General features: G+C 31.5%; 1 protein-coding gene across 2 annotated transcripts in view; it reads right to left on the bottom strand.

The window, feature by feature from the left end:
- Prp40 (pre-mRNA processing factor 40) overlaps window positions 1-5,851 on the bottom strand; it is a 149,441-nt gene extending 143,590 nt beyond the window's left edge. Inside the window, exon 1 of one of the 2 annotated variants that reach the window (XM_085822344.1) lies at window positions 5,674-5,851. In XM_085822344.1, coding sequence (XP_085678470.1) covers window positions 5,674-5,676 — 3 coding nt within the window. In that variant the 5' untranslated portion in view covers window positions 5,677-5,851. The remainder of the gene's footprint in view (window positions 1-5,673) is intronic. The other variant, XM_085822345.1, reaches the window with a different exon arrangement.
- Between the last annotated feature and the right edge of the window lie 11,869 nt (window positions 5,852-17,720).

Here is a 17,720-nt window from a genome sequence, read left to right as displayed (position 1 = left end):
AAGTAGAATAATCAAAGAACTGAAGAAAGATGACAGCCATCTCTTACTTTATCAAGTGGTGATTAAAAATTTAGTGACAATGAAAATTAGGCTTTATTTAATACCTCTGCACACACTAGAAATTCAGCATCTCTGAATAAGTGTCTTGCAAAAGGATGGAACTTATTCCAGTGATATTAACTCATTTCCGCATGAAAGAATTTGCTATAACAGCAGATATAAAACAAGCCTTCCTACATATCAGCATTTCTAAAGGTGATAGAAACTGCATTCAATTTCTCTGAATGGAAGATAGTGATCCAAATAATTTAAAGGTCTATCAATACTGTTGCATTGTTTTTGAACTTGCATTCATTGAATGCCTAATTACAATACCACTTAGAGAATGCTCCGTCTCAGTTTAAAGTCACTGTTTTGATTTTACAGAATTCATTCTATATTGAAAATTGTCTTGTTAGTTTTGACAGTGTTATGGAGCCTGAACTATTTATCAGTTGAGCAGTCTACAGTATTATCACTTAGAGAAAAATTTTATCTAAGAAGCTATAAAAGTAATTCCTCGATGTGAGATTGATGAGTTTTCTGAGAGTAATAATGAACTGGAAAATCTAAATGAAGAAAACTTAGATCAGTTTTAGGTCTAAAGTGGGACCTGATATGTGATATATCATTTTGCAATTTCACTTACCGTCAGATTGTAGATACTACAGTTAAAAAATTAAAATTTTTAGTTGCAGTATAACAAATTTATAATCCTTTAAGAATTGTATGCCTATTTACTTTGTTCCTAAAAATGTTATTACAAGACAGTTGCAAACAGAAGATACCATGGGATGAAGAATCACACAAAATTACCATGAATAAATTTTTGGTACTGTTTTGGTTTGATCTTTAGATTATGGTAACTTGGCGATTTTTTGGCGAAAATTTGGCAACCAACTCTGCTACAGCAACCCTATATTTTTTTTTTCGTGGAAATAAAGACATGTTTCTTTTCTTTTTATTTACTGAACACTTTTTTCAACAATCTACTAGCCGAATTACACTTATGCTAGAAATTTTATGTAACAAAACTGCTTAATCATGACAAATATTAACTGCAAAATTGGGAAAAAGTGCACAATCGCAAACTCCTTGCGCGTTTTTCAGAATAGCACATACACATAAACCATTTACATGTCAACTTATTTTTACTTAAAAAAACATCCCAGAATTGCACAAAAATGGCATTGCACACACTCTTAACTTTATCCATCTACACTGCTATTTTCTCATAAATTACAAAAATTTGCACGAAAATGCAAAAAAATTCTGTGAATCTTTAAACTCGGTAAAAAGCACATATATGAAATTACCTGATCGCGAAAAAGTATATATAGTTTCTAAGGATGAACATTTCCATGTATAAAATAAATAAAATATCCAAAAACTTTTACCTCTAAATTATCTATTATATTATAAACGTCACCAACGAATTCATACCGTAAACATCACAAATGGTTACAAATACTTAGTGTCAAATATTTAAATTAATTCCATGCACGTTTTACTTCAACTGAAACGTATACCAAATTCCTACAAACATAAAATTCACAAAATAACTATCATTTAATTAAAATATCACTAAACCATGTACACATTGACTTATTTTTACTTAAAAAAACATCCCAGAATTGCACAAAAATGGCATTGTGCACACTCTTCACTATATCCATGTACACTGCTTTTTTCTCATAAATTAGAAAAATTTCACGAAAATACTTGAAAATTTTGTGAATCATTAAATCCGGTAAAAAGAACACATATGAAATTACCTGATCGCGAAAAAGTATATACCCTTCCCAAAGATGAACATTTCCGCGTATAAAATAAATAAAATATCCAAAAACTTTTACCTCTAAATTATCTATTATATTATAAATGTCACCAACGAATTCGTACCTCAAACATTACAAATGGTTACAAATACTTAGTGTCAAATATTTAAATTATTTCCATACACGTTTACTTCAACTGAAATATATACCAAATTCCTACAAACATATAATTCACAAAATAACTATCATTTAATTAAAATATAATTAAATTCAAAAACACTACTTAAAATATAAATAAGCACATACATTAAATTAATAAAAATTAGCTTACAATCCTAATTACTTTAAACTAAATCATTGCTAATAACAATTTTCCAATAAAACCATATTCCTTTATTTACTCCTTACATTTAGAACAATGCATAAAAATAATATCCTCAAATAATTAAAAATACTAACTTACCTAATCTTTTTCAGAATCTTGATTACGTGGCCAATAAACTTTTCTTATTTCCTCCGCCAAATAAAAAGCAAGCGTATGTGTGCCTGTTTCAGGATCTTTAAAATCATACTTATAGTTCACAGCAAGGTACCAGGTAAAATAAATAACTTAATAAAACATCTTTACTTCTATCTCGCACAACCTTAAAAAAACACTTATTACTACCCCTTTCAATCCCACTAAATACCCATTTCGAATTCACTTTAGTTAGGGGCATGGGATCCAAAAATTAACCAACACTGTTTTCAAACACAGAATAAAGCTAAATACAAAATTTCCAGATTTTTTCCAGATTTCCCCCCTTTTCCGATTAAAGAACTGTAATTCGTCCATTAATGTCACATGACACATCTCATGATCTCTCATTTCCCTCACACAAAATAATGCGTAATCGGAACTGAGTACTTCTCACATTATTACCAAAGTCCTAGGTAGTAACCTTTATCGCCTCCGAAATGTCGCCAAGCTACCAGTTACCATATTCCAAAGATCAGCCCTGTTTTGTTATCAGGACAGGATTCAGAAATGTATGAATATGTATGCGTGTATGCATATATACCGTATATACCCGCGCATAAGTCGACCCCCCCCACTTCGGCATAAAAAATTCGTAGAAAATAAGAAACCCGCATATAAGTCGACCCCCCACTTCCGAAATCGATCGAGAAACTCCGAAAAATGTTTTTTAAGTACTACATTTATTCAAAATCATCTGAGAAAAAAAAGTAAATATACGATAAAAAATACCTTGGTAAATAAACAAAATCAAAATCCTTCTTCTAGAATTTGTTCCGGAAATTCTAGAATTCTAGAATTAAAATTCTAGAATTTGTTCCGGAAAAGATTCGCGTACGTAAAATCTATCTGCATTTCCCCTTTTTAAAAGTTAAAAGAAATATTCAAAACTGTTCAGTTATTGAGTGGGCTATTTTTTTTTTTAAAATTTTGACGTGTACGCCTGTTAACAAAAGTATTTCATGAATGAACAACTATTATAAAATAACTATTATAAATAACTATTATAGAAACTTATAAGTATGTTTTATCGAAACTTACTCTAGTTAAAGTATGAAACTCTGTGATTAGTTTGTCACATAATTTAAGTCATGAAATTACTTCGAGTAAGTGACTTATTTGATAAGTCGTCCAATTTGAGTGCGGGAAGAAAACAACTGCATTATATAAAGAAATTTTTGAACTTCCAATTCTTTTAATTTTTTATAGCCTCGCGTATAAGTCGACCCCCCCCCCCCACTTTGAAGTCTTTTTTTTTTTTGTCCAAAATATCTTGACTTATACGCGGGTATATACATTATATGTTATAGGGTATTTCTCCGCCTTCTTAACCAGCCTTCACGGTGCAGTGGTCTGCACGCTTAACGCATAATTGGGAGGTCAGCGGTTCGATTCCCGGCGAAGGCGTTGCATATTTTTCATTTTTCCTGCTTCCAAAATAACTAATTTGGGCAGGGAGAATTTGCCAAAGGAGTCACGCCATTTCTGAACTTCCTACTCCATTCGTACTCTTGCTACAGTGATTAACATGCCTCACCATACTGGACTTACTGATACATTTATTGATGGATTTCAATACTTTCATACCTTCACTGTTCAGAAAACATATGACGGAACCGCTGTTCTTCATTGGTGCACATCACAAGCAGGCAGCCATTTTAAACTGGTATTCTGGCCATGTTTTGTTTGTCTGCAGTACACTGCCACCTGTTGGGCATTCTTTACAGCACTGGTAACTGTACTGCCAAATTAAAGAACAATGTCATTGGAAATAGGATGTTTACTACAATTCTAAAGTTTTCATTTGGCTACCCTACATACTTAAACCTCTAGGCGGCAAGGCCATATATATACGGCCTAGAATATTTTTTGTGGTATCTGTAAGAACGTATAGTATATGTGTGCATATTCAAATATGTCAAATTAAGGCAATATATCAAAAGAAAACAAATCTAGGTATAAAATACCAGGAGAGTTTTTACATTAAAATAAAAAAATAATTTGTTCTCATAGTAGTTTTGGAAAATTTGTGCTTTCTTAGCGAAAACCCTGGCCACTCAGAGGGTTAAAATACAGATATCCTCTTTACATGTATTGTGATTACAGTGATACAAAACTTGCAGGAACCAAGAATGTTCTCCATTCTCCAGAATAGCAAAAGATAAAGGAACTGTCTTCAGTAAGCAAATTCAATGAACTTTCATCCTTCTACCACTGCCTGGTGAAGCTTCAAAATTACATATGAAACAGTAAACAGTCTAGCTCCTCCCCCTTATCCCTCTATTATTGCTTTCTAAGGATCTTGGACAATTCTTTTTTAATATCTTAAAGCGAGTTACTCTTGGATGCTAGATAGTATCTTCTGACAGGGATTATTTAACTACCTATATAAAGAGAACTCTTTCATTTTTGCAAGAGATAGTTCTCTTATTTCAATCCAATAGAAATTTTATGTCACAAATTGGACCCTAGAAGTCGGGAAACATAAAATTTTGTGTAAAGATGAATTTAAGCATATACTCTTGCAAGAATGGCAAGAAATTCCTAGTAGTACAACCAAGACTTTGGTTTTCTCTATGAGAAACAGACTGCAAGCTGTTATAATTGCAAAAGGTATGAATACAAACTATTGCATTTTGTTCCCACATTCTGCTGTATGATCTTGGCAATACATTTTTGACATGCAAATTTACCTTTTGTTGTATACTTTGTGTAAAAGGCATATTAAAATTAAAGTCTCATTACATTTGTGTGTTTATTACCTCCTATGTTCCTTATGTCCAGCTAAAACTGTCAAGCATTTCCTTTGTTAGCTTACATGATCAATTGAAGACTTTTGCCAATGCTTTTTTTTTTTTCTTTTTTTTTTACTGCATATATAGTAGAATAATAATTAATTAAATTTTAAACATTTAGAATTAGTTTTCGAAAAATACAAAACCTAGTTAGAAAACAAAACAAACACAAAATTAAGATTTTTAATATATTTCAGAAATTCAATAAAAGGAAAACATATGGACAACTTAACAGACATTTTTACGTTATCATCACAGATAATTTTAATATCATAAGACGAAATATTTGTATTTATGCTGTCACAAAAGAAATATGTTAATTTTAACTTAATTCTCACTTCCAAAAGCTTTCCATGTTACAAACTTTATACATTTTAGCTTTATTTGTGACATACAATACTGCTGGAATTAATTATAAAACAAATCTAAATGAAAAATTGTTTTGCAGTAAGTCTGAAATATGAAAAAATATGAGAACGTGGTAATCCAGATATAAAAAAAGACGCTTAGGGCATATCACAGAATGAACATATGAATAACATACCATTGTTTAAGGGTGAAGGCAATGAAGCAACAATTTCTGATAAAAACACAAAAAGATTAAAAACGTAAAGACACCTTTCAGCAAACAATTACAAAATACAATACTACGTGCCGGGAACCAAAAAATATTCTAATTTAGCTCTCATTTTGCAACAGACAGACAGACTGACAAAATACACATCCGCTAAGTCTTTTAGCTCGCAGAACGAAAAATCAAACTTATTTATTATTAAAATCAAGCTTCATAACATTAATTTAAAGCTACCGGTTAGGGCAAAATCTCGAATGTACGTAGAAGTATAATTCTGCTAAATGCTTTTTGTACCCATAAGCTCTATCTAAAATTTTCTGAAAATTTTCTTTGTTCTTTGGTTGGGTGAGGCTAAGGCTTCTATATACCTAGAGGAGCCTTAAGGTGAGGCTTGTTACATTGGACGGCAGAAACCTAACACAAATGTTTTTCACATATAAAATATTCAGATTGTTAACAGAATACAAACTTTTTTTAACTCATAGGCTAAATTTAAAAATAAATTTAAACTTTATTTTGATATCAGTGATTTACTGAGTGAAAAAAAATCTGGCAGATTCCGTTTCTCGTCTTGTTTTGTTTGCTTAGATTGTGAAATTTTTTGACAGTGTTTAATTTTTTTATTTGAGGTGCTTGACGGGAAAGTTGTTAGTGAATCTGACTGCAGTACCCAAGGACCCGGGTTCGAATCCGAGAAGAAAGCATGGATGTAAAAGTGTCTGTCCCTTCAAATATGAGGAAACGGCGGTGGCTTATTAGATGCATCCTTTTTATCTGACAACACTGCTCAATATTATCTTGTACATCCTAAAAAGATCAGACCTATTAAAGTTGTGATTACAGGTATTCCAACTGATTGTATTTCCGATGAAATAAAAGATAAACTAATTGATAATGTATATAACGTACTCAAGATAGGAGAGATGGTAAAATTCAAAACACGTGTTTGTGTGATCCTGAATGCGGCTATGAGCATTTTGTGATTCTAGATGCAGCTATGAGATGAACACTTGCATTTTATAAAACAGTATTTTATTTACAACAGAAATATTATTAGGAGAAGAGCATAACAGCACGTACAGGTGCGTGCTCCAGCGACTTGTCTACTGGCATAGCAGTGGGGAAGAGTGACTGCGCGACTCTTTCTGATCTATAATGCGTTCTCTATTATGTTCCCACTCCTATGTTCCAGGTCCAGCTCGTAAATGTACCGTGTGTGGAAAAGATCTACGATATGGAAACCCTATCTTTCTTCAAAATACACTGTCGAGACATACAAATTTAAAGGCTGCGTGGTACAGTGCCACAACTGCCAATATTTCTATCGTTGCTCGGACGAGTGTAAATTCACTCCGAGGTGTGTAAAATGTGCTCTCCCACACAGAAGTTCGGATTATCCAGTTAAATGAATCGAAACACTGATCTGCTGCAACTGTGGCGGGGAACATGCCGCCCAATTTTCTCAAGTGTTCCCCCAAATCCAATATGAACATACTTAAAAACATTCTGGGAAAATTATTGATTCTAGCAGAAACAGCTCTGGAGCATCTGGCGAGGAGCCACAAGTAAATAAACAGGAACAACAAGCTATTGCTGAAGAAAATGCTCTTCGTGGTGATAGGTCTAAACCTAGACTAGAAGAAAACAAAAATATGACCAATAATAGATTATTCTCTACTAAAACTTCTGAGAGGCCAAAAGCCTCAGTGAAGGAAAATGCTAAAAGTTCAAATAGTCTGTCTGCTACTTTCGAGGATATGCTTAAAGTTTACAATGAAATTAAAGCAATCTTTTCCGAATTTGCGATTCTTGTTGGAATCAAAATTATCACTAGTACACATAATGAAATAAGCGAAATATATAATTTTTATATAATATCTTCATATTATTTAAATCAAATAAAAAACTGAATCATGTTTATATTAAAGGGTAAGAATAGCAAAAATGCGTATATCTCATGTTACCTCATCTTTACATCAACACACATTTTACAAATCCTCATCTTATAGCTCATGTTACCTCATCTTTACACCAACACACATTTTTCAAATCCTCATCTTTGATCTGTAAAACCATATTGAAATAATTCAAAATGCCCAAGTTAAAACATGGTTTTGATTTCATTCTGTGTTTCCAGAAATTTGGGAATAGCAAAGAATATTCATTAATCTTTCTCGCGCTTCTATAACGTGCTGTTGGGGATGTTTAACTTTATTTTTGTTTACATGCATACACCAGTTCGATATCTCGCCTTACATGTTTCGTTTGTAAAAGAAGTGTTATGTGACCGCAGAAATTTTATGCTTAGAACTTTTGTCATTCCTCAGTATTTAGAAGCACCTCTGCTGCTTTGCAGCAAATTCGAAAGTATTTACTCGAGGAAGGTTGTCTCCACAGATCAAGTACTCTGGTGTGTGCACCACTCGAAAAAGCCTATTAGGACCCTCCTTAATAAAATGACCACAGCTTCTGGCCTTAGTAGTGGGCAAAGCATAAAATGGCTAGTGCCCGCCATTAAAAATTTTTTTTGTTCACCTAAATACAGAAATTACATAAGAGGATAGCTAGTCAGTTTTCTATTGCTGTGGGTTGCATTTAGTATGATGACAAAAACTAATTTGCTGTATAAGATATAAGAATGTTCTCTTTTACAGGGATTCTTCCTGTAGGCGCCTCTGGCAAGTTGCCGTTCATAGACAAATTGGACTGTGAACAAACTGGACATTTCATTTTCTCTCTGCAGCACGCATTATCCATTCGAACGGTCGGGCAGCGCGATCTAGCACCAATTATGAATAATGATCAGGTCCTTTGAAATTCCAGGCCCACCAGTGGTCGAGCGGTAAAGTCGCTGAACACTGGTAGTTCGGTCCGAGTTTCGAATCCCGCGAACGGGCTGGCTGCATGGGCGTTTTCGTGGTTTTCCCCATGTGTAACGTGTATACGAGGCAGTTTCCCTTAGAAAGGCATCCCTCCCCTTAGGCAATCCCTCTCCTAAGGCATCCCTCCCCTTAGAAAGGCATCCCTCCCCACGAAGGCATCCCTCCCCTTAGGCAGATAGCCCTCGTGTGCTTTGCCATAATTAAATACACCTACACCTACCTTTGAAATTCCGCAGTAACGATTGGCGGTTGGCGACCGTTGCCGAAATTTTCACCAATGTTCGACGGAATAATACGTAAGTAACTCATTTTATTATGGATTGGTAATATTTATAAGCACTTTATTTACCGTATATACCCGCGTATAAGTCGAGATATTTTGGACAAAAAAAAGACTTCAAAGTGTGGGGGGGGGTCGACTTATACGCGGGGCCATAAAAAATTAAAAGAATCGGAAGTTCAAAAATTTCTTTATATAATGCAGTTGTTTTCTTCCCGCACTCAAATTGGACGACTTATCAAATAAGTCACTTACTCGAAGTAATTTCATGACTTAAATTATGTGACGAACTAATCACAGAGTTTCATACTTTAACTAGAGTAAGTTTCGATAAAACGTACTTATAAGTTTTTATAATAGTTATTGTTCATTCATGAAATACTTTTGTTAACAGGCGTACACGTCAAAATTTAAAAAAAAATAGCCCACGCAATAACTGAACAGTTTTGAATATTTCTTTTAACTTTTAAAAAGGGGAAATGCAGATAGATTTTACGTACGCGAATCTTTTCCGGAACAAATTCTAGAATTTTAATTCTAGAATTCTAGAATTTCCGGAACAAATTTTAGAAGAAGGATTTTGATTTTGTTTATTTACCAAGGTATTTTTTATCGTATATTTACTTTTTTTTCTCAGATGATTTTGAATAAATGTAGTACTTAAAAAACATTTTTCGAAGTTTCTCGATCGATTTCTGAAGTGGGGGGTCGACTTATACGCGGGTTTCTTATTTCCTATGAATTTTTTATGTCGAAGTGGGGGGGTCGACTTATACGCGGTATCGACTTATACGCGGGTATATACGGTAATATTTATGGGTATATAAACATACATCATGAGGATCTTTGGCAAGAATTATGACAGATATATCAAGGCCTATGTACGGAATTTAATATCTATTAAAAGATAAAAATATGATGTATGTTACTGATACATCTGATAAGATTACATACACTTTGTAATTCAAAAAGATATTAATAAAAGAAAAACGATAATTAAACCATTTTGATGCTCTGACTGATTTTTGAATAATAGAAAGAGCACATATTGCGCATACATTTTGACTTATGTATATTTGACTTATATATATTATAATATGACTTATATATATATATATATATATATATATATATGGTCAATGCACATATAGTTAATTTTAAAGAGCACATATAGAATTTTAGGTCAATGCACATATAGAATTTTAAAGAGTATAAATAAGATATTTTTCTGAAATTTTATTTTTTGCATGTTAATATGAGGCAGGATGGGATTTCTCACAAACACACAATGCTTTCGAAAAAGAAGTATACAGTAAAAGCTCGACTATCCGGATCTCACAACATCAACAATAATTAATTTTCTTTTAATTTTCCTTCGTTTATACTTCCGTAATTTTTGTAAATTGAATTTTTTGATAACTTTCAATACAATTTTATGCTTCTCTTAAGAATACTACATATTTTTCAATAATTTTTATCTCAATCTTCTGAATTTACTTTTAATATATTCAATTACTATAGTTAATTTTATTTATTATAATTATTCATTTACTATAGTTTCTACCTTCCATTTACTACGAGATAACGATAAATAAAAAATAATAATTAAATTTACACAAATATGTGAGTGCTATAATAATTAAATCATGCTGAATGCTTTCTGGAATTTTTTCGAGGAAATAAGTGTTTAAGATTTACTTCGTAATTTTGAATACAGATATTTTGAGTTTTTATGTATTTTTGCCTTGTCGCGAAGGGAGAACTGAATTAATTGAATGAGAAATACTGAATCGTCTGTAAAAAACTGTTTCTTTTTTGTTTTGTTTGCTTAATTTCTTTTATACATCGTTCTAGCTTTATTATAGTATTTGAATAGAACATGTGGCAACGATTAGATAATTCTTTAAATGATATAAATTTTGTGCATTCTGAGTTATAATATGAACGAAATATAATACTGTTAAGTGAACCTAGCGCCAGAGTGTCGCTATGGTAAACAAATAGAGTGAATTTTATGGATTGCATTGATTCTATTGTGGTTTATGCGCTGTCGGCGAAGTAGATTTAATTCAATCCAATAAGTTTAAATGAAATGCAAGAAAAAATGCGTATAATTTAATATTCCGTACAAGGAAGTCATGTGGTGTACACATCAGATTTTTTATATAAATAATAATAATACAAATTTGTATGATGGGAAATTAACCTTTTATCTAAATTAAAATAATAATCTGAAATAGTTATTTATTCTTATGCTTCCATTCAGTTATGTTAAGCATTTTTTATATAAATTATAACAATAAAAAAGTACTATATGAAATTAACTTTCATATAAATTAAAACATCAATCTTAAATAGTTATTTACTATTATATTTGCTTTCTTGCGTTAGGGTTGCCGCAATTATTTTTGGCAGCATTGGCATCAACAATAGTTTGGCGATTTTTTACGGCGTTCAAAACCGAATAGTACCGGCAATTCTTTAGAAGCATATTCTATTTCGCACTCATTATAGGCACAATCCGCGCCCACACTTCATCACATTTTAGTACCTTTTCTACATTTTAAGGCGTAACCTTTCTACAACTTTTCTGCATCACGTTTTTGTACCTTTTCTACATCTACATCATCTTTTCATATCTTTTCTATATACTTTTCTTCTAGATCTTTCTACATCTTAATTATAATAGAGGAAATAGAGAGGAAAGAGACGATACGTTAGCTCGAAGGAAGCAAAGCAAGGAACTGCAACGCATTCAAAATAAAACCTGGGAAAGAGTCAACATGATATGGTTCCTAATGTTAATTTTGATTTTCGAATTATCCGTTATTGTGTAAAGCGTTTATTGCACGGATCTACATCAGCAGCGTTATTTAAAATAGGATATGGACTAAAATGGAAAGGAGCAGTTTAAAGAGCTTTATTGTAAGCAGTTACTTGGAATATATTATGAGGCAATTGCCAATTATTGTATCTATCTATATATACACACTATACACATATACATGCACAATCAAATCTCCGTTTAACGATCGATTATCAAGAAATACTTCAAAATTATCGTCAAATCGCATTATTATGATATCAAGAAATGGTCAGAATTCAATTTAAGATACGATGCACATGATAAAAGGCTGAAATTTTTTTTCACTAAATATCTACCTCTTTCTAATGTTTCATGTACGCATTCAGCAAAAATATTACTTCTAAAAAGAGTTTTAATTTACGACAATCTCACTCGCTTAACAGATTTTAAGGCGAATAAAGAAAACAATCATCAAAGGAAGAATGTATATGATTTTTCTAATTTATTGCAGAAATTACGGATTGCTGAAATTTAAACGTCTGCTAAGCATTAAAAATTGCTTTTTAAAAAATATTATATCTATTTAATAAATATACTGTAAAATATTTCTGTGTTTAAAATATTAATTCATAATAAAGAGAATAAATTCAAATATCTTTTCTGTGTTCAGATTTTAAAATCATACTTTACTGTTACACAGTTCTTAAATTTATTAATGGGCAAATAAATTTTAAAATTAAAATTTGAGATTATCTTACTTCGTTATGCTCACTTTTTCAGCTTCAACTATCTTTAATAGTTTATTGCATGAAAAGATATTAATGTTCTTTTAAAAGTAAAATAAAATGAAATCGACTTTCCTAAACTGTTGCCATTTGACTGAAATAAGTGTTGTCGCATACAATACCGAAAAGTTGAGGATTTTTTAAATTTGTGTTACTTCGAAGCAATTAGTTTTCAAATTTGAAATATACTAAAATCTGATGAACAGTTGGATAAAACAAAGTGTTAAGAAAGAAAAAAAAAAAAAAAAAAAAAAAAAAAATTACGAATTGGTTATTTGCCAATACTGAAGATTGTCGTGTTTTCATAACACGAATTCTATTAGATTTCGTAAGATTTCCTTTTTGAAAAAAAAAAAAAAAAAAAAAAGGTTTCAGATATTAAATTACGTTCAAGGGGGAGTTTTTTTTAACATTTTGTGTGTTACCTTTATTTATTAAATATCATGTTCTTTGCACTTAAACCATAAAATTCAGTTCAACAGCAATGTTGAAAAATAATTTTAAAATGAGCGTATCTTTAGAATTTCCGATACACAGTTCTGCGCGCTGGGGATAAAAAGGTCTTTTTTTCCCCGTAGAGTATTGCCATTGCTCGCTTTTAAATCGTTGACTTTGTTAATCAAAAATTCGTTAAAGTTTTACAAAATATGAAATCGATAATAAAACAAATTCCAAATTTGGGTTTTCAGATGCCCATATTCGCTATAGGATTACGTCATTCAAAATTGGATGGCTCTAGGTACCGCTGTTTTACCACAATGCAAGAAATATAAATACATTTATGCAGATTCTTCATTATTTAATTTCTTCAAACATAATACAGGGCGATAGTATTTGGTGGCAACGATTTGAAAAGTGATACAGCCTTTTAAAGTTTTGAAGGCAAAATCACAAAACAATAGTCCTTCAAGAACAAAGCCCCTTTGGACAAAAAAATAAATAAGGATTTAAGTTTTTTTTTAGTTAATTACGTTAGTCATCATTTTACAACTTTTATCTAGAACTATAACACTTATTATCTATAAATAACGAACGCTGAAAAAAAAAAAAAGGTATGCTAAAAACTCCGTATTATGGTAAAAACTCGAAGATAATTTCCAAAGAAAAATATTAATAACAATCTGAAAGGTTTCAGATTGTAAATTACGTCCAAGGGGGCGTTTTTTTAGCGTTTTAGGTGTTACCTTTATTTATTAAATATCATGTTCTTCGCATTTAAAGCATAAAATTCAGTTCAAGAACAATATCGCAAAATAATTTTAAATTGAGCATATCTTTAGAATTACCAATACACAGTCTCTCGCGCTGGAGATAAAAAATGTTTTTTCTGTACAACGTTGCCATCTGGCTTTGAAATCCTTGAGTTTGTAAATGAAAAATTCATTAAAGCTTTGCAAAATATGAAATCCATAATAAAACAAATTCCAATTTTCAAATTTCAAATTTAATATTACAAATTTAATATTCGCAGTAGGATTACGTCATTCAAAATTTGATGGCTCTAGGTACCGTTGTTTTATCATAATGCGAGAAATATACATATATTTATGCAGATTCTTCATTATTTATTTAATTTCTTTAAATATAATACAGGGAGATAATATTTGGTGGCAACGATTTTAAAAGTGATACAGCCTTTTAAAGTTTTCAATGCAAAATACCAAAACGAAATTAATAGGCCTTCAGGGAAAATTGCCCCTTTGGACTAATAAAAATCTGAAATGTTTCACTTTTTTATCCAAAGTCCAAAGGGGCGTTTTTTAAAATTTTGTGTGCTACCTTTATTCATTAAATAATATGGTCTTCGGATTAAACCATAAAATTCAGTTCAACAGCAATATAGCAAAATAATTTTAAAATGAGCATATCTTTAGAATTTCCGATAGAGAGTCCCGTGCGCTGGAGTTTTAATTTTTTTTTTTTTTTTTTTTCCCTGCACAGTGTTGCCTTTGCTTGCTTTGTCTAGTTTGTTAATCAAAAATTCGTTCAAGTCTTACAAAATATGAAATCGATAATAAAACAACTTTTAAGTTCAAATTAGGGCTTCCACATGGGCATATTCTATGGAAGATTACATTATTCAAATTTTGATGGTTCTAGGTACCGTTGTTTAATCACAATGCTAGAAACATACATACATTCATGCAGATTCTTCATCATTTAACTTTTTTTTAATATAATACAGGGCGATCATATTTGATGGCATCAATTTGAAAGGTGAAAGAACGCTTATCGTGAATCGGCGCAAAATGCCAAAACGAAATCAATAGTCCTCTGCAAATTGCCCCTTTGGACTAATAATAATATATCTATTTGTATACGTATGATATTTGTGAATGGAAAAACATTCAGGAATTAAAATACTTCAATGGGAAACATTTGGAATGGGAAAGAGTAAGTTCAAATGTGAGACACGCTTTGGGCCATTCTCACTCGCAGTATTGCATGCAGCTGCAAGGCCCAACAGCGGCCGAGCTTTAAGTCGCTGAACACCTAGTTCGAACACGGGCGAATGGGCGAGTGTGTCTTTCATTTTTTTTTTCTCAGACAATATTGCGCAAGCAAAATTATATACTATTAAAATTATACGATTATTCAGCTGTTCTGTTGTTAAGGAAAATAAAATATTTTGTGACTATTGATGGTACATTTCAGACACTAAAAGATACCTAAAACTAAGTATGAAACGTTGGAATCTCATGAATTTAAAGAAAGATTCTAGGTTCGAAAATTCGAATCTAGAACTTTTTCGTCCTTCGAATCATTCTACTCCTAACCTATAAAATCCTAAAACGATTTAAGAAAAAGTTTTCTGAAGTTCTGAAGTTTTTTCTGAGTTCTATTGATTTTCAACAAAAAAGAACTTTACAAAACACAAAATGAATAAATAAATAAAAATCTGAAAGGTTTCGGATTTTAACAGTCGCCCAAAAGGGTTTGTTTAAGGTAAAGCTGTTATACTTACTTCTGTTACCCCCCTTTTTTTATTTTATTTTTCAGCTTTATTCGTACACAATTCAACAGCAAAATTACAAAAAATTTAAAAGCAGCATACGTTTAGAACTCCCATTGCAGCGCCTAAATGTTGGTAAACAATATTCTTTTTTCTTTTTTCTCAGTTCATCACAATCAGTGTTCAGTTTTTTTTTTTTTTTTTTTTTTTTAATACTAAGTTGGCTTTAGAAAATGTTTTTCTTATTTTTATTATTAACTTTTTTGTGTTTACTTTATTTTTTAAATATCACGTTTTTTTGCTCTTACGCCACATAAAATTCGATTCAAAGATAAAATCGCAAAATACTTAAAAAGAATATAGCTTTGGATTTTCCGATAGACAATCTTGCGAGCTGGATAGAAAAATCTTTTATTTCGCACAGTGTTGCCATTGCTCGCTTTGAAATCGTTGAGTACGTTAATAAAAAATTCTTTAAAGTTTTACCATAATATGAAATAGTTAATAAAATAATTTCGAAATTTGGGTTTCCAGCTGCTCATGTTAGGGTAGAGGACTACGTTATTCAAAATTTGGTGGCTCTAGGTACCGTTGTTTTTCTACAGTGTGAGAAACATACATATATTCATGTAGATTATTTATTATTTAATTTCTTTAAATATGATACAGGGCGATAACATTTGGTGACAGCAATGTGAAAAGTGATACAACGCATTTAAGTGTTTCGACGCGAAATGCCATTTCGTAACTGATATCTGATTCGGGTCTAAAGTTCCTCTTTTGGCTAAAAAAATCTATTTTTGCAGTTTTCAGTAGATCTGAATCAGCAATATCACTTCATGACGGCCCTGAGTGCTGTACTCTTAAATACAATAGAGAATTGAGCATTTACCTAATGCAAGATCTTGAAGTAATTCTTCCCTCTAATTACTTCAAGATTTAAAAAGACGGGAAAAATATGAAGAATTTGAATTGCTAGTCTACAGGGTTTCACTCTATTTTATAAGTTTTATTTGCATTGTCTTAAAAAATCCAGGAATATTTGTTTTTTAAATTTATTTTTTAAACGGAATTACTTTCTTAAATATTTAAATTATTTAAACGGATATTTGGAATTTTCGTTTAATTAAAAACTTTTAATTATTATGCTTACATAAAGCATTCGAGAGATTCAAGAATATTTCAGGATTCGGAATCGAGAAATTTCAAGATTCTTTATATCTCTGTTTTGTACAAACCTTAGAAAGGTCAAATAAAAATAGTTTTTGTCACTACGGATCTTACTATTAATGTTCTTGGTTTGATAATAATGTAAAATAAAAGAAAAATTACTTACAAAAGGAAGACTAAGAAACCTCTCTTTACGAATGTGGTTAACTGATTTCTAATTTCAGTTATTTTTAAGGATTCATTCATTCTAGATAGAACAAATATAACGAAAATGCGAAAAAGTCTCAACAATAAGAAGTTCTAATATTATTTCTTAGCTGTGCATTCAAATGCTAAAAACGCTGTAAATAGATATACGCAACATTATCTATTTAAGCAATATTACTGAAAATATAATAGCCTAATTTTCAACTATCTACAGAAATTATGTAGGATACTACAGTAGCGATCTCGTGGTTTCATAAGTCTCGTGTCTTAATCCATTAACAACCTCTGAAAAGTGCAGCAGCGCATGAGATTGGTATATTATTGAAGATTGCAGTGATTTGGGATTTGATCCTAAGTGTGTTATGTGTCAGTCGAATTCCATACCAGCAACGCAAAAGGGCTCTCGTGAGATAAGTTCTTTGCTTTGATGGGCTATGACTGCGCTCCACTATGTGTGTGGCCGTCCTTTAGAGTTGAATCTATTGTTGAATGGTTTACAGAGCTATAGCACCTGCGGAGTTTTCAGCACCTGCGGACAGTTGAAGATTTCGCGTTTCCTTCTTTTTGTCGAGAATGGAAAATATTTCATTCTAGAACTTCCTAACATTAATTTGACATATGCACTTGAAGATTGTAATGACCTTGGGATTTGATCTTAGGTCTTTAACGTAACAGACGAATGCCATACTGCTAACATAACAATTCTCATGTGGATTCATGTGGATTCTCAGTGGATTCTGGCATTCGAACTGCTTTGTCGTGCTAGAGTTTGATTGACTATCAATATCACTAAACCAAAATAGTTTCAGTCTGAATTTTGCATTTCAACATCTGAACAAACAGAATAATTTAAATTTTGCTTACCTGGCAGATGTGATCGATTCAGTCGAACATGCTAATCCAAACTTTTGTTAACGTCACGAACACAATACAC

This window comes from Stegodyphus dumicola, chromosome 8 (genome assembly GCF_044657685.1).
Source record: "Stegodyphus dumicola isolate Sdum_Otavi_A_Nest chromosome 8, ASM4465768v1".
Lineage (NCBI taxonomy): Eukaryota > Metazoa > Arthropoda > Arachnida > Araneae > Eresidae > Stegodyphus > Stegodyphus dumicola.
This window is presented reverse-complemented; position numbering and strand designations above follow the sequence as displayed.